Genomic DNA, 26,747 nt, shown 5'->3' with positions numbered 1-26,747 from the left:
CTGGGTACTGACGGGGGGCGCGACGTGAACGCTGATCCATTGCCATCCAGCGACAAGCTATGACATGGTTGGTACCAATGGATTCCTTAGGATTTCTTGTTTTACATAATACCAGTATCTTCACTCTAGCTTTAAAACTGAGCCTGCTACAACCTCAGAAATATCGATTGCGTTAATGTGTTAAAGAAATTGGTGGCGTTAAAACGAGTTTGGGTCAACGCGTTAACTTTGACAGCCCTAATATATATATATATATGTGGTGTGTGTGTGTGTGTGTGTGTGTGCATCTGGCATTGTAGAAGAGCCTTTAGAAATGTGCTGAATAAAAGTATGGCTTTTCCTGAAAAAAAAAAAGTTTATGATTGTGAATTCATCATTTTAAAAATGTTGGCGGGTCCAAAATGAATGATTTGTTTATCTCTGTGGTAGATATCAGATGTTCGGTTCACACTTCTAACAAGGCTTGTGAGCCAATAGTAAAACGACGTTGGTATCACGTGGTATCTCTGGGTCGTCAGTTAGTGTGGAAAAAACAGATAAATGGCTAAGATTGAATGACGGTAAATGCCTGGCAATTACTTTTTGTGAAGTAAATGCAATGGAACGGGGGAGTGGCTGAATGTTGTTAATGTTATCAATAGCACCTTTAACCTTTATTATAATTATTATTATTATTATTATTATTGTTATCAACCACACAATATGTATTTGTTAACAGATTAAACCTTCATTGCACAACATGAGACTAATAACCTACAATCTATAGCGATAAACAATTACAATTACACTGAACATTTGGACAAAACGTTGTGTTAGTTGTCAAAGCTAAGAGCCAATCAGCTCTTTGATCAGGCGATGGCCAAGCATTTCCCATCATGCCTTGGGTCTTGCAGTCTGTGGAGAGCAGCTGCGACACCTGGCTCCAAAAACATCTGCCGCCTGGATCTCGTGAGGTTATCATTATCCATGTGTCCATGACAACAGAGCAAGTCGGGATCAAGTTGGACACAAATCTAACTGGCATGCAATGTGGCCTCATCTCGAACGCGCCTATTATCTAGTAGGGTTTTAAACACAGCAAAATAAAAATGTCAGTAAATAAAAATCCATTAATTCTTCTTTTGTTCTGTCCTCTTTCAATCATTTCCTCTTCCTTTCAACCCTGCTTCTCTTCCTTTAATCAGCACCTTTCTCAGTCGGTTCCTAATTTCTTTATCCCTTCAGTCCCTTGTATTCTTCTTCCCTTTAATTGCCTCTTCTTCCAGCACACCCCTCCTTTCTCCATTTCGTCTCTCTCTCTCTCTCTCTCTCTCTCTCTCTCTGCAGTGGTCAGCTGCTGAGTGATTCACATCTCCCCGATGACTGTGGCCACTCCTCGACCACGTCTGCATATTAAATCAGTCTGTCAAGCTGACATACATGCACACACAAACACACACAACACAGAACGGAAGACAAAACAGAAGGGAGCGAGACAGATGACAGACAAACATGGTCTTAGTCATTCGCTTTTGTCCTTGTGGGCTTTCGTGCCCTTTTTAAGAGTCGTGTCTTGCTCTGATTAACATTCCAAACCCGCTCTTTATGTTGTTGTTTTTTCCTTTGTGGAAAATGGGCAACCTGCACTCGTCAAGAATCATTTCATTCTTATTGCGATAGATATGGAGAATGCACAGGAGAGAGTGTCCTGACTGGATTTTTTGGCCGGCACATCTTTGTCATCTGTCACCTGCTCTGGCCAGTTTCCCATTTCTATATTACAACTCTTGGAGTTCAGTCTGTTGATATATTCACCTCAATTCCATATGGATTATGTGTTATTTTACATGTACACAACTAATTCCTATTACCTTTTGTAAAGACGTCACTCAGCATGGCTAATGATATTGACTCCACTAACCCAGACATCTGTCCACAGAGTCAGCATCCTGGACCACACGGGGAATCCTCTGTTGCTTTGTAATGATTGCCATTCTTCATGCGTATCGCTCTCCATTGAGTCCTCCTCGCTCGCTGTCAATATCCGTACAGCTTGCGCTTGAGCCAGAAAGGAAATCCCTCGATAGGGTTGATATATTGGCTCACCTGACTGACCAAAGCTACAAATCAACAAAGGCTTGAGCAGCTCCATTGTATCTTGGGATTCAAAAGGTCTACTGCAAAGATGAAGCCACAGTAAGTGGGTTAACGTCAGCCAGGAGGGAAAACCACAACATGTGGAAATGTCTTGTTTATGCCTAAAATATTACACTATGCAATATATATTAAAATACCCAGGCCATACAACTTGTTGTCAAAGCCTTTTTTCTGCATTACTGGACTGTGTGTGAGACCTTGCATTGAAAATCAATATAATATGATATATGTCTCAGCTATTTTCGACCCAGTATCCAAGGAATTGTGTTTATATTGGATGATTTCGCACCTCACAACTGACGTCTAATACCAATGCTGCCTGAGTGGCAATGCAGGAAGTAGTGTGCCCTGTATGTAGCCATGCACGGCAGCTGGATTCTTGCGATGTCACAAGATCATGCAAGTATCGCGGGATCACATATCACAGGAAAATCCGTCTTGTAAGGCTTCAAGCAATGTGTTTGTGTCTGAACAACAATGCCGGCTGCTGAAGAGGTTAGCGTAGATGCAATAGCGTCAGTTATATCAGAACTGGAGAGTTATTTCTTCATTGAAATAAGAGCAAAGAACGGCACTGAAGGCATTTCTCGATGGAAAAGATGTTTTCGCTCTTCTCCCGACTGACTTCGGCAAGATTTTGATTGACAGATTATTCCTCCAATCACCTGCCAAGTATTGTTTGAAAGCGTCTGCCCTTTTCCAAACAGTTTCCATTAGAGCTGCAACGATTAATCGATTAGTTGTCAACTATTAAATTAATCGGCAACTATTGTGATAATCCATTAATTGGTTTGAGTAAAATTCTCTGATTCCAGCTTCTTAAATGTGAATATTTTCAGTGTTTTTTTTAATCCTCTGTGACAGTAAACTGAATATGTTTGAGTTGTGGACAAAACAAGACATTTGAGGACGTCATCTTGGGCTTTGGGAAACACTGATTGACATTTTCCACCATGTCGCCTTAGTTTCCAATGGCGGCTTCTCAGATGGTTCTGTGTAACAAACCATCTGGCAGGTCAGGTTGCCCTGCATGTGGCAATGGCCAAAAGTAGCTTAGGACATTGAGGTTGGGATGTTCTGTTAGCAAGCACGACTTTCAGAGAGTAGAGTTTGCATACAGTCACAGACTTACAATTGCCATTTGCCTTTTTTTAATAACCGTAACCACAATCTTTCTCCAATCTTAATTGGATAGTAAGCGTTTTAGTTGCCTAACCCTAACATTACCATAATAACCATAGTATTCTGTTATGTGCAGATATAGAAAGTAGCAATTTCATAAACATTGGACATTTAAAAAAATCCATGGTTTTGCAGAATCGTCCAATTTTAATGTCCTTGTCTGGCGATAAGGTTGTTATTTTTCCCTGAATGTATTGCAGTCTGTGTTCCTAATTTTGTTGTACTTGCTGGTGTCTGTTTGTTTATAATGACATTGAAAAGGAGGGAATAAAGTTTGAGCTAAATAACCATCTGGAGAGCATCATTGGTTTACAAGATAAATTAGGAGACAGAGTGAAATCCTGCAGAGTGACAGAGGCACAGCTGTGCTTGGACATCATCATTCACCTGATGCACACTGGGAGCCCAATCTTGTGAATTCCAGTGTATTCTTGTTCTCCCTGGCTTCACACAGCAAAACAAAAGAGCTAACTGGTCCCACAAAGCCGGGGTTATCAGCTTGCATGACCCAATTAGTCGAGCTACTTTAAACTCTTGTTCTGCAATGTAGACGATAAGACGACCTGTACGTGAATCAAGCCTATCATTAAGACATCATCGAGTTGCACTTGGCACGGATTTTTGTTCATTAAGATAGCTGTAACTATAGCCACCAACAGGTAATGAGGTTAATAAAGTACTTACCGGGCACTCTATTAAACACAGGGCATATGTCTCACATAGTGGACGAATGGTTTAGGGAGGATTGCAGAGGTAGGCCATTCTCTCTGCAGAGAATATACGTCTCTGAGATAATAAATCATCAAGCAAAGAAAAGGCGCTCCGACAGCAATGTAAAGAGCACTCTCGTCTGTGCAGCTAAGTCCTCGGTTAAGTTGTTTTGTGTGTGGTCTTTTGTGTGGCCACAGTTCAGATTTACTTAGGCTTTTAGTGACAGCCAGTTATACGAGGAATATTTTCCACCTCTGGAGACCAGACGTAGAAGTCGTACCGATTTAGCAGGGTCATAGTGGAAAAAGAGCATGAATTAAATATAGACCTATATACAGTATAAATACATTCTTCGAAAGAAAAATTTAGCAATGATCATGAATGAAAACAATATCTGAAAGGGACAAGTTAGAAACATCATCTCCACCATCTCTACACGTTCTACTCAGAGCTGCAAGAAAGAATCTTTCAAAGCATTATTGTTTGCTCACACCTCAGAGCCGGAGAGTAAAGGTCAGGTGTGTTTTACAAAGAGCAAAGGCCCTTCAAGCGGATTCAATTATTCATTTGAGAGTCATGTTCATCTGCTTGTGAAGCAGTGTGCAGTAAGTGCCCATATACACATCCATGCATGCATGCAGAAGGACCAAAGACCAAATGCTTTTATACTAGAGGTCAGCAGGAGGTCCACAGGTCTGAGATATAGTAATAATATCACATGGTCACAATTGGCCTAATGCATGTATCATGCACGTATGCACAGATTTCATTTTAAATTTAATAGCTTTTGTGGCAATCATCAATACTTCCCGCATGTTCTTTGGTAAGCCTGGACCACACGTAAGCCAATACACACAATAGCCAACTTGCGTATTGTGCTGTGAATTATTAAAAATGATGAAAAAGCAATGTACTTAAAAAACTTCTACGATTATTTATTCATTAAATAATTTTAAATGTTTACACTCTTAAAGATGAAGGGCTTTGAACTGAACACTTGACTTGTAGACATTTTATTTGTATTATTGTATTCTTATTTTATTGTTGGTCATTGTTGTTCCTATCTGTTATTTCTATTCTGTGTAAGTATATTGAGAGAGCTGCATAAAGTGAAATATGTATGTATATACTTGGCAAAATAAACCTGATTCTGATGATTTTGTCTAACCTAAATGACAACAAAATTAGACCAATATGCACGCACAAACACCTGTCCAGTCATTAATTATGACAGCACACGTCATTAATTAAGATTTTTCATATAAAAGTAGTACAAAGTGGCACCCAACCCAATCTGCAATGGCTTATTCGCTACTGCCCGATGTGTTGGCCAACCAAGCCTTGAGAAGAGAGTGTGTATTTAAAGGTCGAGCAGATTGGTTTGCCGAGATTGACGAGTGGCTCCTAAGTCGTTTTCAATTACCGAGGCAGATTCTTCCAAACCTGTGTGCTGTTCTGGAGCCTAAACTTAGATCAGAGACAAAACGATCTAATCCCACTCCACCTCAGTAATCACCGCTATCTGCTTTCTGGCTACTGGGACCTTCCAGAGAGAGATTGGTGATAGAAAACAACAGAAAACAATTCCATTCAGTCAACGGTATCAATAATATGTGATGCACAGGGTCATATCTTGGATGCAGTGACTCTTTACCATAACGGTTCAGTGGGTATGCGGTTGGATCAAGGTGCTGCTGGAGATGGGTAGCTTATCTGTTATGTAGAATTTTCACAAGTCTGCATTATTACCTTTCAACATAAATCCAACTTTTAGTTTAGGTGATCGGGGCTATCCGCTACTACCGTGGCCAATGACATCACTTACCAACCCTCAGACCCTGCAGGACGGGGCCTACAGTATGATCAGAAACTGATGCGCACTCGCTTAGCGGTGGAGCGCATGAGTATACGGAAAGGTCGGTGGCTATGCCTAGAAACAGCAGGTGGCAAGCTTTTATACACACCTGAAAAAGTGTGCAAAATAACCATGGCCTGCTGTGTTCTGCACAATAATGCAATGCACCATTGTGCAAAGCGCTCATCCATGTCTGTTGTTGTGACAGTTTGCAGACCCCCTCCCGTGGCTGTAATGGTACGCCTGTTCGTTTAGGCGGCCATTTCCATATCATACTTTTTTCTTTTTTTTTTTCACTCTGAGTTATTTCTTCTGAGCATACAGCATTAATCGCACTGGTGATCTCTTGCTATGCTTTTCACTTTTCTGGGCCCCATTCACACTTGAAAATAAGATTGTTTTTCTTAACGAGACTTCATCAAGTTAAGTTTCCATCTCTGCAGAAGAAACTTTTTTTTTCTTTTTGCTGCTGTTAGGTGTAATTTCATTTCCAGAGTTTAAGGTCAGAGTTTAAGGTTACCTGTCAAATGTAAGTGGCTTGTTGGTTTGTGGATTGCACATAGCACTAAAGCTGAAGTAGAAGAGATTAGAGCAAATATGATTAAAAAAAGTTATTTTTATAAAACGGTCGCTATGTCATGACAGTAGTACAAGAAACAGATAACCTGAAAAAAAATAATGTGCCTCTGTGTCCTCCGGTGCTCCTAACGGCATCTGCAAGATTTCACATATCGGAGGAAAACAAGCAGTAAGAGCTGATCTGAGGTCCGCTGTCCAGCTGCAGTCTATGAGAGCCGGCTGTCAATCACTCGTGAACTCTAACCACATGGTCAAACTAGGCAGCGCTGATCAAATGTGAATCAATATTATGTTACGTTAATGCCTATTTCTCGCCTCAAATGTTTTCAGAGTCATCTTGTAGTGTACTGTTTAGCTGTAAAATGAGAAAGTTTGTGATGGCGCCGCCATTGTGAAATCTTGTGAAGGAACGGCAAGTTCCAGTCGCATGACCGGAGCACAGCCAATAGGAATGATCTCTCTCAATGAAATGACCTGGGATTGGTTAAAGTATCCCGTCACGGGCTAGATTTTCTAAAACCTGAAAACAGAGCCATGAGGAGGTGCAGAAGTCTAGTTTTTTTCTCAGAACACTTGAATTACAATATGCTGAAAGGTTATTATGGAATTTTTGCCATATGATGCCAAAAATATACTGCTTACTGTCTGCCTAAGTCTGCTGCCCTTCTATGGGTTTATTGGGTTTACAGTATGCTAATTGCAAACTGTCTGGCGCTTGCATCGAATTTAAGATCAAACACAATTAATCAACATACTCGGGTGGGTAGGATCAGTGCACGTATCATGAATCCCATGTAGGATTTTCATATTTTTCCCTTATTGCTTTGTGCAACAAAAATGAGAAAATTAAGAAAACCTTCATGCATGAGGCCCAATGTTTCCACAGTGGAGAAGCACACTCGAATAATTGTGGCTTTAAAAGAATCTTCCATCTTCCATCTAAACTGACTGTTAGCTTGTCAGGTTAATACTGAAGGAACAAACAGGGTTGATGGGAAATGGGGTCTCCAGCTGGTGTGAGATATGAAGGTATGAAACCCTAATCCTAACCCTCTCTTCTCCAAAACAAAACTTAAAAAGAGAAAGAAAAAAGCTCTCATGTTTTGCTGATAGGACCAGCCAACTGTCAGCAATAAGCCAATGAATAAACCTTTCACCTACATATAGCGTGATTTTAGAAAGTCACACTCTTTTCTTTAATGAGACTCCCTTGAAATACTTAGACACTGTTTATTTAAAATTATTTGCAAATGGCAAAGTGAGATTTGAAATATATATCTTTTGATGTAAAATATAAGTGAAACAACATGCATTTCAAAGAGCAAAAACGTCAGTAGCGGTGCCGTTGAACATGAGCCTTGTTTTATTTTCTCTCCGCCGAGTGCTGCGCTTGAAGGTTTCGATAAAGGAAGACGGCATAATAAACTCCCTGCGAGATTTACTCGCAGTGAGGAAACTGCCCTGTCACAGCAATTAAGCTTGGTCTTTGCCGTGTCGCTGCCAAGATTTTTAAATGATGTGAACATTTGTCACGACAACACAGCAAAAAATAGGATGCCGTGAAGACAGCAAACCCAGCAAATCCAGTGACTGCTCATGGAGGACGGCATCTGAAGAAACCAATTAAAACTGCAGAATGCTTCGTCTTACCATCCACTGCTTTCAGCACGGTGGCGTTATTAGGAGTTAAACCAAAGTGTACTGTTATAACAGGCTTGTTTTGTTATGTTTTCCTTAAGTTGCATTTTGAAACTATTACTGTTAAGCAACTGTGCTGCTGCAGTGGATGGGCTTTGATAAAAATCAGTGACTGTTTCGGCCCACTTATGCATCATGCATGGTGCCTCTGCAGATAATAGAGAAAATCTAAATTGTACTTGAAATGTAAAAGACGTGGGTGCCTTTCTTTTTGCGATTTATTGAATTTTATGGATTACATTTCTTTATTGACCAATTAGTCGGCCAATTAGTCACAAATGGTGCGATATAAAATACCCCATCAGCAGGGTCAAACTGGCCACCTGGAACAGCAGGAGTTTTCCCTGTTGGCCAGTTGACCCCCATTGGCTAGCAGTTAGTCAAGCAAAATCTGTATTAATCTGTAGTTGGCTTCTTTCTGCCTTCTCCCATGTTGACCTAACTGTATGCTGCCTGCTGTAAATAGCAGCATTATAATGAGAAAAACAGTAAACACCCACGCTGTCTGACACTGATCGAATACGGTAACACATCATGCAAGGTAAGTAAGCATCGGTGATAAGTGAGAAACTGGGAATTGAAGTCTGTCTTCATAAAAAAAGCAATTTTCTTTGGATTTACTGATGAGAACTCTAATAGGAATATGTTGAAAAATTCAAAGGCAGGCGGATGAGCTTGGTGACCTTGCCTAAAGGCGTCAACAACAACAACAACAACAACGAGCCGAGTGGAATAGAAGGAAAAACCCTCCGTTCATGTTTCTTGTGCGATGTCCATGATAGTCAAGGAGTTAATAGTGTAGTGATTTATAGTTTTAATTGTTTACCATTGTGCCCCCTATACCAAACAAACTAAACATTTCTTTACAATGTTACAAATATTGCTCCTCTCGTTCTCTTTAACCCTTTAAAAGCAGCCGGCAGTTTAATGGTTCACTGAGCTAAGAGGAGAGTTCAGGCCCCTTCTGGAAGAAACGTCTTGGAGGCAAAAATGTACTGAATATCACTTATTAATACATAGCATATAGCATTTCAAATATGGTTTCAAGGGAGGATGATCTTGAATTGACATTTAACATTTTATTCAAGAAAACCATTAACCCTCATCCTACCAATATACAAGGAATACCGACTGGGGTCCATGGGGACCCGAGAAAAAACTACTCGTCAATAACATCTGCCACCGCTGTTTAGTTGTACACTGTGGATCGATAGATAAATCTATACATTTGTATAACTTAAAGAGAGAGAGAGACTTCATTCTCTGCTCAGGTAGACATTACTCCTCTATATCTTTACATAGCAAATAGCTGCTGCTATATTAATGCTCTTGTATAGAGCACATTTAAGTGAACTTTTATGGGGCTATGGGATAATGTCATGTTCAGGTTAAAACTCAGATTCATGTTCATTCATAAAACTAATGGATAGTCTTGAATGATTTATTTCAATACTGAGTGAAACATCAGATATTAATATTATTAATATATAATCTCAGTGAGAAATAATGCATGTAGTATGTAATAATAATGTATAAAACGGTATTGTCAAGGGGAAAGGCTGGTCAATAGAGCAATTTATTTAGAGTGCTATGAGTTATTATTCAATTCCACCTAACATCTTTGTGTAGTCTGAAGTAGGGCACACCGGCTATACCTCGGGAGGTTTGGGCATATATCATTACATTACAAATTAAAGGGAGCAAACAGGAGGCAGGTGCTCAGTGCAGCACAGAACATAGCAAACACAGCACTGGGCAGGAGAAAATAAATGGCAGCAGCTGCACTCAGTCACATGCAGATACACGCTGTACTGAGAACAGTATAGGTACAATAAACTTGCACAGGTATACATGCAACATATCCTTATATAATGGTTCGTATGATATCTTACGAAAAGTTATTCCTCATTTTTTGTACATTTTCCTGGGAATGTCCAGCAACACGTAACGTACGTGTCAATTTACGCTCCATTATTTTCAAAATAAACTTCACAGGAAACATCTTTAGGCAACAAAAACAACTTAGTTTATCGTTGTTTTGGTTAAAATAACTCCGGTACGTAAGTTGCACGACAAATGAATCAACGTTGACTTCTAGTTTCACACGGGGTACGGACACCAGTCATCGTTTTTTTGACCCACCCATCCACCACCGAGCTCCTCTCTACACAGCGTTTGTCGCTCTTTATATTTCCTGGTTCGCGATTACATGGATTACAAACGAATGTATTTAGTGGGATATGCACAAATTACAGTGCATTACTTTTTGTATATAGCTACGAACGGTGTATGAGCACAGCCCCTGATACTTATGATCACACCATCATAATCCATCGTTGCATACCCTAACCCGACCAAAGCTGAGGTGGTAATGGAAAGCAGTGGTGGAATGTAAGTAACCAAGAATATTTACTCAAAATTTGAGGTACTTGGATTCAACGTGTCACGTCATTGTGACATTATACTTCTACTCCATTACTTTTCAGAGGCAAATATTGTACTTTGTACCCCACTTCATATACTAGTTACTTTTTGGATAACAATTTTCATACACTTTCTGTCCAGTGAAAGCCATGTATCCCCAAATGTGGTGATCTTATTTTGTTTTTCTACTGAACTGAAGGATTAAGTGTTCCTTCATGTCTTTAGAAAATTATTTGACTTCTTAAGATCTATAAACTAAATTATTTAAACCTCTTGGATTAGCTGGGAAATGCATCATCACAAAGCTGAAAACAGGGCTGTTTTTCTGAGCTCATGAAAAGTTGACTACAAACATATGATGATCTTATAGAATCTGATGCATTGCTGTGGATAAAACTACCCAACAGTATATAAAGGAGTTATAATTAGCATAACCTTAATCATTTACTGCAGTAAAATGCAACATACACATAATGCACCAGTCATATTAATCCACAAACATCACACACTGTATAACAGTAAAACACTGACAGGGACCATGAGTACTTTTAATACTTAAGTACATACTTTTGCTGAGAATGTAGGACTTTTACTTTTAGTGGATTATTTTTACTTAAGTAAAGGATCCGAACACTTCTTCCATCCCTGATGGAAAGCAGTGTACATGTGTTTTGACTAAGTGGGGATGTGACCTTGGCAGATTGACAGCGCTAACTGATGAGCAACATTGACCCACCTTTTTTTTTTCTTCAAAGTAAATGAAACCAAAACACAAGGACGCTCAAAGCATTTCCTACATTCCCAGATTCACATGTATTTTCATATCTCTCTATGAAGTTTATATTGATGACATCCAGCCATATACTGTACTTCTAGAAGGACACTTTTGAATTCTAGATATGTAGAGCCACATCACTTAATTCAAAGTGAGACTGGCCTCATCTTTAATTCAATTAGAAGAGTCTTCACCATGAGGAAAAGTAAAAAGAGTTTATGAGCGGGGAAGATGTTCAACAGAAGATCAGAGAACATGCAGTGATTTTACAAATGAGAGCGGGATGGCACGACTGAAGGGAATGAACTTGGCTGTTGAACTTCATCAAACGTCTTATACCCTAACTGTGAAGAGAGATACTAGTGCCTTCAGTTCACATTCTCCAAATCTAACACAACACTGGCATATCATCACCTTTGTGTTGATATGGTGAACTTGTTAGCAAACAGTTGCAGTTGTTCACACATCCAGCAGGTACGAAGCAAACATACATTTGTAGTCATGTTTCCGGCGACCTGATGACAAGCTAGAATTATGCAAGCAGACGAAGACTGACTCACTGTCTGTCTTTGTGCCTCAAGTGCACGTTGGCACCGGTCCGTGCTAACGACTGCAAAATTGATCGGTCACGGAGAGAAACTGCATTGAAATTGATATCAGCAGAATGATTGTGCAGAGTCAGTATAACAGGTGGTGATCCGGCCCAATGAATTAGCAGGATACGTTTATGCAATGTTTGCTTTCAAGTATCTATTTAAATATTGGGAAGATTTGTAGTAGCCTACAGTACACATAAATATCTACGGCTTTATTAATAGCTTTATTATATTTTTTATTTTAATTGCTTTATGTATTTGTTTGTGAAATGACTTTCATGTCCATTTGCAGTGACTTTATGACCCGCTACCAGGCTGTCACTGGATTTATCAGCGCTGTAAAACCTGTTTGCAAGTTTTACACTAAAATATCCAAATACAAGCTTGTGCTTGAGCATATTTTTTGTTTCATTATAGTTGTGCAGTGTAGTAAATAAGCCAATGTTTTTAGAGGATAAATACACACACACACTCCCCCCCACTTACACACATTGCAAAAAGGTGAGACCAAATTTTATTTTTCAGTGTCAATGCAATAAAATATTCCACCAAAACAAAGATCGGGAGGAACTAAGAGGAAGACTAGCGAGCTGATGTGACTTGAAAGACCATATATTAGCATTACGGCAGTATGATAATGAGGAATGGAAAGGGACCTGGGCTCACCATGCATACCAGGGTTGGACACTAGACATGGCAGAGAAAGGCAGGAGTGTGTTTATGAATAAAACATAGTATTATAACAGGAGAGTAAAACTTTGTGCCTTAAAACCTGAGTTTACAGAGACAGAGTGTTTCCTTCTGCCCTCAGTTTTCAAGGACCTGGAAGGTGATAAAAAAAAAAGAAAATGCCACTGGGCAGCTGTCATTCAAACCGTTCACCTTTTTTTCTTCTTCTTCTTCTCGGAAATAAAACTCATTTATGTGATTTCAACACTTCATGTTGTGATCACTGTAACTCTCTTTATGTGACATTCTGTCTATCATGCTTCTTTCTAGTGTCTGCTCTCACTAACTTTCTTTTCAAGAACTTGTACTTCATGTTTTACTTATTTTATTACTTGAGTGAAGAGGTAATAAAAAATACCCGCCTTGATCCATTTCTTGATGAGATAAAGCACTTCAACACCAGAGGGAGGGTGAGTCACCCCACTGCTTGGGGAGAGGAGAGGGAAGGAGAGGAGGGGAGTCGGGAAAGAAGGACGAAGAGGGTTTGGACGGAGAGACGAGACAAGAGGGGAGGAGATGAGAGGTTGAGTAAGTATTAAGGCTTTAAACATCGGCAGGAAGCCATAAGATGTAATTTAGCCTATAAATGTGATGTCATTTAAACATTATTCAAAGTTTGTGTCTGAAAAACTTGGAACAAGAGTAAAGACACATATCTTCAACTTCACAGAGTTCAGTGGGTGTAGAAGTGTTAGAGTTAGAGAGCTATTTTTACAGACAGTCTTGTGAACTTGTTTGGTTACCTTGACAGTTAGGGCTTGTTATGCTGCTAGTATAACAAGGTTAATGATAGAAAATTGTGTTTTTTTGCAAATGATCTGTTCAATTGTGAGCTAAACAAGATGCCGAGTCTGAGGAGTGAAGCTGCGATCGTGTCTAGAACATAACCCGCAAACTGCAAAAACTTGCAAATCTTGCAAAAACTCTTGCAAGACTCGCTGCCCGACGACCTATCTTAACCTTAACCATTCGAGGTCAATGCCTAACCTTAACCATCTCGCGAGAGTTTTGCAATTTGCGTGTAATCTTCCAGCCACGACCCCAAAATGCAGAACTCGCGGCTTCAAAAACGTCAGTCCACAAACCAATGAGTGAATCACGGTGACCACCAAGTCCACTTCTTATACAAACTATGATTTGTAGGCAAAATGCTTGCAGTGCGTGATTTCAACAGCTTATACAATAACTCAGATGGGACAGATGGAGGTTCTCATGCAAGACACCCCTGAACTAATGGCTTCAAAATAGTTCATCACAGTGACAGATAGGAGGCTGTCAGAGGGAGAGAGTATTTGGTTCACAACTTCCAAACAGAGCGCTCATACCTGAATCAATAATATTGAAAACAAGGGTTATGGCGGTTCCTTTAAATAAAGTGTCTCAGATCCTTGAGACTGATATTTCAATGATATAACTTTTACAGCATTGTAATGGTGTCATCTTTTTCTTTTTTCTTTTTGTTCCTCAAGGGAGCAGAAGAGTCGAGCAGAGTGATCAAAAGCCCCGACCCCTCTGTGCTGAGCAGAGGTGCTTGACTAATGTTGGAAGGAGCTGTCAAAAAAGGCCTCTGAGAATTTGCTAGCAGAGACAGAGGTAAAGACACTGCTCAAGGGCATGTTCCTTTAAACGAATGCTCGTCTACATCGACTGAAACGAAGAAGATGCAATAAAATTAATAAAATCAAATGGCAGACGAGGCTGTTAAGAATATTGTGGATCTTTAGCATATTCAAGAGCAGCAGTTCAATACCGGAGAGGTCTCTGAGGGATCGCAGAGGAAAAGCATTTCACCATCAGAGAACTCTGTGAAGTAAATATGGCGATGTTAAAGGTTCTCTGTACGACATCCAGAGCATTAATATAGCAGCAAAAACAACTATTTGTTATGTAAAGATATAGAGTAATATCTACCTGAGCAGAAGTCGCTCAGGTCGGCATCTAGCGGTGAGGTTGCAGGTTGCAAAAACCAAGTTAAATCTCCCTCTGAAGACAAGAAGCTCACACTACAGTCAAATAGTAGCAGGTCTATGTGTTTTATAAAGAGGGTTGCAAGGCATGCTTTCCATCAGCTTTAATTGATTTTTATTTTGTACAACAAATGGTTGCAATCATTTGAATTGGGCAGAAAATGTAGATTAACTACTGTCCTGTGAGCTTCCTATTAAAAAATTAGATTTATCCAGGTGTTTGAAGGGTCTAATTGGTTTCCCATTGAACTGTGTTTAAGCCCAGTTAGAGGGCTGCAGGCAGCAGAGTGGTACGTTTATGAGAAGTAAAGCTATCAGTGAGGCTATTCACAAATTATGGGAAACTACACAATTAACCTGGATTCAAGAACCATAACATTAAAAAAGACAATAAAAAAACAATGAGTGTGTTCTTTAATTCCCATACTGGCACAGCCCTGTGTATTGATATTTAACCTATCCTGATCCAGCCTGAGAGAGAGAGAGAGAGAGACAGGAGTGGGGTCACAGTGGAAATACAGTCAAGGTTAATGATAGACTGCAGGCAGCAAAATGCAACAGTGTTGTTCCTGTGTGTGTGTGTGTGTGTGTGTGTGTGTGTGTGTGTGTGTGAGAGAGAGAGAGAGAGAGAGACAGAGAGAGAGTGTGTGTGCATGCATGCACTCCGCTGTAATGAGTTTATGTAACTACCCCAGCACTCATTCGGCTCCTTTGCTCATTCCCAACTTAACAGAAGAGGCAGGCAGCGAGTCGAAACTGAGATCATACTTTTTTGAGAACTGGAGGAAATTTTCTTGATGGACTTTTAGCCCCAGCATGTTTACAGAGCACCAGCAAGTAACAGGGGTTTAAATATTTGATAACTTGTGCGAAGAAATTAACTATTCTTACCATCAAATTAATAATTCTGATCTTCAAATTGAAAATTGAATTGCCTCAAATTAAGTTATGCTATTAGTGGGAGCTGAAGTTGCAGGCTGTTGTACGTCAGGAAGGAGCACCGAGAGATAACAGCTAAATGCAGTCGACGCTCTCTTTCACATTTCATTTTGATGATATGTTGGACGTTACTTCTGCCCTTTCTCATTACTATTTTCTGGACTGCTTTGACTGCACACTTGCTGCTGCATGCGGAGCAAATTAAACAGTGAAGGTTATCAGGTCACGGACGATCAATTGGCAATTTAGGTTTAATACAGTTTGATATGGGATTTAAATATGTGGACATGATTTGGCTGCTAAAGACTAAGAAGATTAAATAATCCACAATGTAAAACGTTACACCATTTAGGGTGGTGTCGCTGTCTTTTCTTCAATTACAGCAACTGCATTTTAACGTCTCTTCACTTGAATGGATCGAAAGTGTACTCAAACAGCACACAAAATTGAATTTGGCACGTTCTCAAAATTCATTGAAACTAAATAGGAAACAAGTGATTGAAAGGTACTTGTATAAAAGTGCAACAAATCTGAATTAGAATCAATCGTGAAATGTCTGAACAAATGGCACCAGGGCTGTGTTTGGTGGCCACGCAGAAGATTTGACAACTTCAGCATGAGAGCCTGTGTAAATGCCATTTCGCTTGTACAAACATACTGTACCAAATGTCATTCATTTGAAGTGCACTTCTAACAGTTGCTCCAGTCACCAGTGTGCATCGCTGCTGCAACACATTCTCATTTCAACTCGTCACATACAGCCACTTTGTCACGCCCGTTGGCATCGAAACCACTATACCCTTGGTGTCACTTTAAGTTTAGGCAACAAAAAGGTTTAGGAAAAAAACTACATGTTTGGGCTTAAACTACTAAGTTTGTTAAGTGAAAATGGAACTGATTGTTGTGAACACGGGACATGAACGAACAGCTGTTGTGTTGGTTTGGTTTCACTCCTCTACAGTGGAGACACGTCACCCATCTTTATATACAGTCTATGATCTCATACTGGTGCTGAAGGGTGCTTTGTGGGGAGGTATCGAACTCCGACGACCGTGACAAAGCATCGGTATCTGACGCCTTGGGAATGAGAACGGGTTGGCTGCCCTTGGTTGGTTGGGATTTCAAATTAAGAGCACTGGATGAACTTACCGTACGAGTATTATCCATGAATCACCCACAGGAGAAACAATCTGGTCAAAGCATGTTTAAATGTTTACATTACACACATATTGCGATTGTGTCTGTACAGACGGACGCATTGTATTTTTCTATATTATAATACAAACAGTAGAAGTTGAAACGGTTTCTCCTTCTCTTCAGTACACTAACTGCTACTGATTTCAATCCTGAGTTGCACAAGCTTCACTGTCTTGATCCAAACTCGTTTTGAAGTTACTCGAAAAAGTGTGTGTGTGAAACAAAATCAAACAGATGTTAGTTAAAGCAGCGCTGGCAGCATACAGAGCGGTCAGCCAAGGGGACGCTGCAGTTTTGCTTCTGTAATTTTTCTCCTGATTTTATCGAACCACACGGTAGACTGCCAAAAAAACAAAACGATAGTGAGACTAATCTTGAGGTGTAATTCCCAATTGTGATATATTGACCCTTACTTAATGCATACAGAGCAAATTCACAGATGTGTGAAATGTGATTAAGCATCAGACTAACCTGCTCAAACGTTGACCCTTACCTTGCTTAATTCACCAGGGATATGCAGAGCAACGCTTTGAAGCAGAACTCTACGATCAGACAGTTTAACTTTGAGGTCATGGGTTTTGTCAAGTCTTCCTGAGTAGTCAGACTGATTTAGATGTTTTTGCCTTCAAGTAAAAAGCTGATGAAACAAGCTACAACCAAGTGAACTGAAAAGAGATTATTGATCATTTCAAGCAAAATAAAAAGATGATTCATAGCTGTGAGCTAAATCCAATTCAAAAACTTCAAAATATTGCAAATTACAAGTCCAAAGGTGTTGAGACTGATCAGGGAAATTGTAAATCGTTTTAGTTCAAAATATGTAAAGACCTTGGGTACTTTACTTCTTCACAACTTTATGATGCATATGTCTCCCCCATATTCATTTATGCTTCAGGCATATGGGGCTTCAAAGATTGTAAAATAGCACACTTTATACAGAACAGAGCTGCACACTGTTTTTTAGGTGTTCATAAGTTTGCTCCTACTTTGGCTGTTCAGGGTGATATGGGTTGGATTCCTTGTTCAATAATGCGAAAATGTGAAACGATAAGACTGTGGAATAGTTTGCTTAATATGTCACAATACAGGGTCAATAAGAAGGTTTTTCTTTGGAGTAAATCACATAATGCTCCAAAGGGGCTACAGAACTTCATGCTATTTTTGAAGAAGCAATATAGTAATAATCTATCATGCAGCATGAACACAATTAGTTACTTGCTAGATTTGAAGAAAAATGGTTGAAAGATATATTGTTAAAACCAAAATTACGAACATATATTCAAATCAAGAACAATTATGGTGCTGAATTTTATGTTATAGCAAACTTATCAAGGAGTCAAAGGTCTTTAGTTGCACAGTTAGAACAGGAATTATTCCTCTGGCCCTTGAAGTCGGTAGATTATGCAAGTTAGGAGAAGTTGAAAATGAATCACGTTTCCTTCTGTATCGTCCATACTATGATGAGCTATTTTAAATGAAATGTCTGTTCAGAATCCAGAAATGTTTTGGTGCTTGGATGATGACAAAATGGAATGGCTATTTAATATTAATGTTTATAAATTGGCTACTTATGTTTCTCGAGCTTGGAAAAAAACATCAGGATGGTTTATTTGTCTAGTATTATTTGTAAATTTATACTGCTACTCTGGTTTCTGCCTTTGTCTTTTCTTTATTTTCTAAATAAAGGTGTCTTGTAAGCCTGTTTGGGCAATAATAATAAAATAAAATATACATGTTTACGGCATTTTACATCAAGTGCATCAAGACCTGTTTTGTTTGGGAATTTGCAAAAAAAAAGTGTATTTTTTTCCTTTATTGTAATGGCTTTTAGCTCTTAAAATGTTCCTGTTTGTGCATTTGAGTCTGCCTGTGTTTGAGCCCACATTTAAGTTAACAAACGAGGCGGGTGAGGGAGCAGAGCAAGAGGACGTGTCAACTGTCAAGTGGCTGTCAGGTTATGTAAATGCGGGGCGAAGGCAGGAACACAGCGAGGACAGCGCGCTCAGGGAGCTGGAAAAAAAAATATGCGTCACCGTTCAAAATCAATGTCCATCGATCCTCTGCAGCGACATGATCTTCCAATAGCCACTCAGTGTCAAAGCAACCACTTGCATCCAACACGCCCCCCTCTCAAAAAAAATAAACTCAGCGAGCACAGATGAAAAAAAAATACATACATGTTTATTTTACAAGAAGGGCACATTATTTTTTGTACAAACTGTAAACTAAATAGTTATTTTTGAGGGTTTTAATCTTTGACATCACGTTCATGAATGAACACCAGAGACATGTAAATAAATAAATATATAAATAGTCAGTGACTGCTGCATTTTTACTGTAAATTATAATCCCACACTGGAGAAAACATACAGCATGTAAATTTGCTACACACATTAAGGATTTTTTTTTAAGATAAAAAGCACTTGTGTTCATCACGACTACATTTTGAACATCATTGTACAATACTCTATATCCCTGCACTCCCCAACCCTAAATACTGCAATTTAATTTTGTACATGAAGCTTTGTCACTGAATGGATGTCGAGGTAGGGACTCCGTCGTTATACTAGACAGTTTAAGTAAGCTGAAAACGTCACCGCCACATTCCCAAGGCCTGGGAGTGTTGTTCGGCCCTCGGCCCGTCATCCGAGAGGAGAGGAGGGATTCTGCAGTCAGATTTGCTTAAGTTGTCATACGTCATGCAACTACACTGATTGAGAGGCTGTGTACTGTCACCATTAGTTCCCCAAAGCAACATGTAGGGCAGCCTGGAGGAAATGCTCTGGATCAAACAAAACATTTCGCTTGCGGGGACTCTTGCCTGACATCGCCCTCCTCCAAAATCAAAGCAGTGGCATCTGGAAGGATGACTCACCGAGTTGACAAGGTGAGGGCTCAAGGGGGTGGGAGGGCGGGGTTGTTACATCGAGCCAAAATACAGCATTTCAACTCACAGCTGGAGGTATGTTGCTATAAATGTGTACATACAGCATATACGAAAAACATCTGGTAAACCTGTAAATGCCAATGATGTCACAACAAATGGCAGATTAATCTCTATATCGTTAAGAATACCCCCACCCCCCCCAAAAAAAATAAAATGTCAGCTTATAAAACACTGGTTAAATCACAGCATAAGCTACAGTACATCCACATTCAGCCAAAAATAAGAATTTTGGCAACAGCAATATCATAATAATAATAAGAACGGCCAGGTGGGGCTTTGATTCCGCGATTCAACTCGAACCACAGAAGGGAAACAGTAGGCCCCGTCTGTTTAATAAGAAATCCAATCTGTGTTAACATCGGGAACGCTCATCAAGTCGACAGAGGCAGCCAAGAGAAAAGAAAAAGAGATAGAGAAAAAGGAAGGGTAGTAGGGTAGAGGGTGGGGGGTGTAGGTGGAGGGTGGAACCAAAATCTTCCCCAAGGCAGTTCCCCTCCATGTCCAGTCCTGACAGATTATGTGCAGTTCCTGTTTTTTTATCGCATGTTTGAGCTGGCTTGTGTTTGGAAATAATTAGGGAGTAAATTAAGAGGAACTGATGAGGAGAGAGAAGGGAGAGTCACTGAGCTGATATGGTTGAGAGTTTCTAAAAGGCATAGGAGTAGAGGGGAATAGTACTTGTGGCACTTGAAACAGAATTTGATCACTCGGAAAATTCAATTAATTCACAATAAAAGAGCGCTAATCCAAATTCCGGTTCATAAACGTCCGTTTTTAAAAGTGATGGAGCAGCAAGCAGCGAGCGGTATAGCCGAGGACAGGGAGGCAGAGAGGACAATGAGTTGCTTTTGTGTCACAAGCCAAGTCACATATTGAGCTAAAAGTCACCTCCCCCCTCCCCCCTCTTTGTTGCCATATAGATAGCATTGGATTTTCCAGAGCAGGAAAATCAAATGCTTCGTTCAAGACCAATTGCTTTCTATTGGTTCAGCTCTTCCTTTCTCTGATGTGCAACAGTTTCACGCCTTCATGGACACACACAGCACACGGTCGACGCTCAGCATACAATGTCAGAAAGCATGCTGTTGAGCACTCTTTCCCCGGCAACTCTAAACACAACAGAAAAACCAGCTGTGCAGGCTTCGATAGAGAGCTAATTATGTCTCAGAATGATGTGTGCCACCCATAGACTTTGCATTTAGCTCTGAATATGCAATTAAATGTAATTAATTTCACTCAACCTATAAAAAAAGAACAATGAACTTATTATATCTCTGGCATTGTGAATTATGTTGCGTAGAGATAATGAATACGCCATACAGTCTCTACATTAATATTCTTATTGTCCTTATGTTCGTGGTGCAATGAGCATAAAACTCAAACTTGAAGCAAGACTAAGTAACTTTTGAAAGAAAGAATGAAATTCCACATTTTTCCTCTTACAAATGAAAAGTTGAATTGATACGCAATAACATAGACTCAATTAAAGGAGCAGTGTGCAACAATCACGGGGGATCTATTGGCAGAAATATAATATAATATGAAGTATATTTTCTTTACTGTATAATCACCTGATTATAGAAACGTTGTGTTTTTGTTATCTTAGAATGAGCCGTTTATATCTACATACTGAGCAGGTCCTTTTCACCGAGTACGCCATGTTTCTACAGTAGCCCAGAACGGACAAACCAAACACTGGCTCGAGAGAGAGAGAGCCTTTCGCTTTTTCATGTTTTTGCTGTAGCTCTCCTACACGCTTTGCACACGGGAGAAGTTTCAGTTGGTTGCAATCTGCAACCTCATCACTAGATGGCGCCAGATTTGACACACTGCACCTTTAAATACAATCAGAGGTTTTGCTGCTACAGCCTTACTTGGTCTGGTATGACCAGTAGCTTATGTTGGCTAATGTTAGCTAATGTTAGCAGGTTATAGATTGATTTACCTTTAAAATGGACATTACAGAGTCACTGATGACTGTACTCTAACTACTAATGCGATGCTATGTTTTAGCATTTACCATTATCACATACAGTACTTGTCAACTGTTGCCACACTGGCCAATGTTAAAGGTACAGTGTGTAGGATTTGGCAGCATCTAGTGGTGTGGTTGCAGATTGCAACCAACTGAGTACCCCTCCGCTCACTCCTCCCTTTCTAAGACTACGGTAATGTGAGCCGCAGAGTGTAAAACCGTGGTACCGCCGTTCACACCGCTCAGAGGCCATCCATAACACTACTTTAGGAGCAACGGAAGTCAGACAGCTGCTGGCGGTATCGCGGTTTTGCACTCTGTGGCTCACATTACCGCAGTTCCACAAGCGTGTTGGAGAACTACGGTGGTCTTCAGGCAACATTAAAAAAAAGGCTCTCTCTAAAGCCCGTGTTTGGTTTGTCCGTTCTGGGCTACTGTAGAAACATGGCGGAGTAACATGGCGGACTCTATGAAGAGGACCCGCTCTCTAAGTAGATATGAAGGGCTCACTCTAAGCTAACGAAAACACAACGGTTCTTAGTTTCAGGTGATTATACACTAACGAAAACATAGTTATGAATATTATATTACATTTCTGCTAATAGAAATGTGTGTTACACACTGTTCCTTTAAGCAAATGTTACATAGTCTCACTTTAATCTCAAACTCAACCTTGAATGTGAAACTACCTTTTGTAAATGAACGGTAAAATGCAATCAGTGCGAAAAGTGGGGCTAATTACAAACATGACAATTTGAAAAGGCTTGTTTGAGCACTGTTAATAATATGTTTTAAATGTAGTTTTTGAGCTAATCTATGCTATAAAATAATTTCATAATAGGAACTAACTCAAATTTGCCTTTTGTAAAATACTTTATTCTTACTAACCTCAACCCCCTAAATTGTAATTGTATTTCTTTTTTGCCTGGGAGACGAGTGGCAATAAAAATATGTTGGATATCTTGAAGGTAATCCTCACCGTGGTGGTTTGTCTTGGACTCCACCCCTGCAAACAGAGCGACTGTCACACTGCGTGCTCCACATCACCACTACAGCACAGCATGGCTCCCAGCATGAGCAATTTACTAAATCAGATATCTGCAAGTTTGCAAAAGGTCACTAAGTGTCACTTGCATTACAGATGAATGAACTCTGCTGCTGCTGCTGCTGCTGCTGCCTCCTCTGTCCAAATGCAGAAGTTTTAGTTTACAGATTTTACATTCTTTTTAAATTATGGCCAAAAATAGAATAATAAGTACCACTTTAAGTGGGGCAGAGTAAAGACTTAAAATGGAGGGCTGCCAGAGGAGATGATGAGGAGGCAGACGGAGAAAGACAAAACATAAAAGGAAGGTGCAGGTGTAAAGGACCGTGCTGACTGAGGGAACGGTGGGGAAGGTAGAGAAAAGAGAAGAAATAAGGGTAGCACGAGGGAAGAAGGGACTTTGCTGACTGAGGAAAGGGGAGCAGGGAAAAGGAAAGGAGAGGAGACTGTAGGGCCCTAGGGAGGGTTTGCTGAAGAGCGGCAGAGAGAGGAGACAAAGCTAATGAAAACAGGAAGTAGGGAGAAGAAACGGAGGAAACTTCAGGAGGAGCCGGTCTGATCGGTCCCCGGAGGGCATGACTGAGGATGGGTTAGAACAGGGTACAAGGGAAGGAAAGTAAACCAGGAGTGACTTTTTCTAATCTGGAGATACTGCGAGATAACATGGGGGGGGTGTAAAAATGAAATATTTATAAATATATGACTTGGCTTACGGTACTGAACTCCATTATCTGTTTAGATTGATCAGAATATTGTTACTTTGGTGTCTGAGGTGTTTTTTGATCTTGCAATAAAATTGTCATTAGAAATGTACTGAAGAGAAATAACTGCAATAAACAACTAATTTCCGAAAACCAATTTACCCACATTGCTCTCTCTCTCGTCCATGAAACACACACAAAGCACCTACCTACGAGACATTTTGCTAATAGTTTACTACATCTTCCTCCACTGTATATACTTTGTTTAAGTCCTTCCTTCCAGGATTGTGTCAATACTGTACAGTATACACATGCAGATGTATACATCTTTGTAAACAGAAAAATGTATACATGTGCACGAAGCTCTAGTGTTCTGCTTTAATATTCACATTTATCAACATTTATCATCAAATGTGTCAATTTCATCAATAAATGCTGAGAGTATTTTGCAGATAGTTATATCCAGGATAAAGTGCCTTTACTTTAAAACATTCTGTAGGTTTTTCCGTGTAGATTTTTGTTGACAGTCTTAAAGTCCTGTATATCCCACTCACTGTTTTCCCTGTCAGGTTCTGTCCTCCTGTGTAAGCTTCTCTTCCCTTTGTGCGTACATACATGCCTCGGTGTACTCCGAATCCATCTTTTTCTCAACATGTCACGTTTTTATGCTGTCCGTTCTGTGTTATGGGATTGATCTTTTCCAGCGTGACCTCAGTATCGCTGTCTAAATTCCCAGAAATGGCCGGGGAGAGTTTCTCCAGGGCGTTGTTTACCATGCCCACCTCGACCTCGCCGTCCTTCTTCTGTAACTCCTCCTCCTGACATAGGATGCTGTGGGGGATCACGTAGCTGGCCGAATGGTTGCCCTCCTTCGGGATGTGACTCTTGGGCTGATACTGACAGTTGGGGTTCGAGGTAGGGGCGCCCATGTTGTTGTTGATGCTGACGATCTCGATGGCGTTGCTCCCCGGGCACAGCCGGTGGCAGCCCAGGAGGATGGAGAAGGCCTTGCGGAAGTCGGCGTTGAAGGCATAGATGATGGGGTTGAGCGAGGAGTTCGCCCAGCCGAACCACACGAACACGTCGAAGGTGGTGGAGCTGATGCAGGGGAAGTCTGTGGCGCCGTCCGGCAAGTTGGGCTCGCAGAACGGAACCATGCAGTTCAGGATGAAGAAGGGCAACCAGCAGCACACAAACACTCCCATGATGACCGAGAGCGTCTTTAACACTTTGGTTTCTCGCTTGAACGACATTTTGAATGAGCTCTCGCACTCTATGCTCGAACTATTCCCCATACTGCTGTGGCGGTTTTTGGCACTCTCCGCCGCCCGCTCCAGGGCGGATATTCTCCGTATCTGTTTTTGGGCGATGCGGTAGATCCGGGTGTAGATGACGATCATGATAGCCACGGGGATGTAGAAGCTGATGAGGGAGGAGGAGATGGCGTAGGTCCTGTTAAGGCTGGAGTCGCAGTTGTCAGGGGTCAGGTCGCCGATGTACGTCCCGTTTAGCTCAGCGTAGCTGGTGGTCTGAGCTTTGTGCCAGTTGAGCTGAACAGGAATGAAAGAGATGAGGACTGACAGGGTCCACGCCACGCTGATCATCAGACAAGCCACTTTCGGGGTCATCTTGCGTTCGTAGCGGAACGGGCTCGAGATGGCCCAGTAACGGTCTACACTAATCACACACAGGTTCAAGATGGAAGCGGTGGAGCACATGATGTCGAACGCCACCCACACGTTGCAGAAGGCGCCGAAAGGCCAGAACCCCACGATCTCGGTCGCCGCCTTCCACGGCATGACCAAGATGGCCACCAGGAGGTCCGAGATGGCCAGCGAGATGACGAAGAAGTTGGTGACCTTCGACCTCAGGTGCCGGAACTTGGTGACGGCGGCGCACACGAGCGTGTTGCCTAGCAGCGTGGTGAAGATGAGGAGGGAGAGGAAGCATCCCGTCAGCACGCGTTTGGACGAGTCTCGCTCCGGCAGCAGCTGCTTTCCATCTCGAACCGTTGAGAAATTCTGATCCATTGTTTTATGTTGCACTGCTAGTAAAGTGAGATAGGGGGAGTGGGTGATGGGGGGTGTCTTAGCAGTCACCCCATCACATCCCCAGCCTGCAGCGGCTGTGCCTCTCCGGAGAGGAGTTTCAGACGGACGGCGTAGCTGGTGGAGAGGTCAACTGTCTCGGCACCAGCTCTCCCACAGACTGGGTCATCCATAGGCTCCTTGTCACAACCACCATCCTTGCACGAGAGCTGCTATAAATATTTCAGAAAGAAAACTGTCTCCCAAAAGATGCCTGGTTCATAAATTCCTGCAGCAGCAGCACAGGCGGCAGACATTCTAGTTTGAAGGAGGAGGAGGGATATTCCAGCTGTTGTTGGCAGTTATGTCTCCAATCAGCACTGTGTAGTCACCAAATAGTATAAAGCAGCAGTGACAATTGTGTTAAAAAAAGTCCCTTTTCTGGTCTGCAGGAAAGTTTCACACCATATTGTTGCAGAGCTGTTGAGTAAACAGAGGCTCGGCCGATCATTAGCCTTATATACCACCTCATCAATAACTTCTATTGATGGTTTTTCTCGCTGCGTTTATCTGATTTGTTTAATGATCCTCTAGGCGTGTCCGTGGTGTTGCCTGTTATCGACGCGCATCCACCCACAGCTACTAGGTGTTTTATTAGTATTTTTTTTTTTTTTATTTCTTTAAATGCATCTCCCTGTTTCCTACATGGCACCAGATTTGCACCTGAGTGTTGAGCCAAAAAGAAATCATTCAAAAGTCCATTTCGACATCTTTTTTTATGCTGACATGTCCAAGGCTGTAATCCAGATGCAAGGTCCTTTTTTTCTCCTTCTGCTTTAGTTCGCGTGAACCATTTGTGTGCACGCAGCAAAACGACAGCTCAGCTTTCCAAAACATTCAAGAGTTATTTGGTGCCACCCACCTAAAAGTGTCTCTGGCAGTGCGATCCCTGCATGGGTTAGTGAGGCAAGAGGCGCAGTTAAAGACAGTGTGCGCTCCTCTCTGGAACAGCACCAGATCCAAAAAAAAAAAAAAAAAACTCAAATTGAAAGGAATAATAATAAAAAAAATAAATAAAAAAAATCAGTCCCGCAAAATCCACATTTCTTCTGCGTACATCCAACTTGTATCTTGGTACCAAGTGAAGGTGAAGGAGCTCACCCTCTCTGCGCACTCCTCCATGTTGCAACGGTCCTCAGGTGTTTGTCTGTTTCTTTTTATATATCAATCCTTCTCTTTTTTAGGGTCATCCTCTTGTTGTGCA

General features: G+C 40.9%; 1 protein-coding gene across 1 annotated transcript; it reads right to left on the bottom strand.

The window, feature by feature from the left end:
- Positions 1–20,927: 20,927 nt before the first annotated feature.
- drd1b (dopamine receptor D1b) lies at positions 20,928–26,347 on the bottom strand. The gene has a single exon (XM_074611411.1). The coding sequence runs from the start codon at positions 25,484–25,486 to the stop codon at positions 24,104–24,106; it is 1,383 nt and encodes a 460-aa protein (XP_074467512.1). The 5' UTR covers positions 25,487–26,347; the 3' UTR covers positions 20,928–24,103.
- Between the last annotated feature and the right edge of the window lie 400 nt (positions 26,348–26,747).

This window comes from Sebastes fasciatus, chromosome 16 (assembly GCF_043250625.1).
Source record: "Sebastes fasciatus isolate fSebFas1 chromosome 16, fSebFas1.pri, whole genome shotgun sequence".
NCBI classification, from domain to species: Eukaryota; Metazoa; Chordata; class Actinopteri; order Perciformes; family Sebastidae; genus Sebastes; species Sebastes fasciatus.
The sequence above is the reverse complement of the archived record's forward strand: the minus strand, read 5'-3'. Positions and strand labels throughout refer to the sequence as shown.

What these genes read in the sequence shown, in the direction of transcription:
- drd1b (XM_074611411.1), bottom strand. Translation starts at nt 25,486, where the DNA reads ATGGATCAGAATTTCTCAACGGTTCGAGATGGAAAGCAGCTGCTGCCG.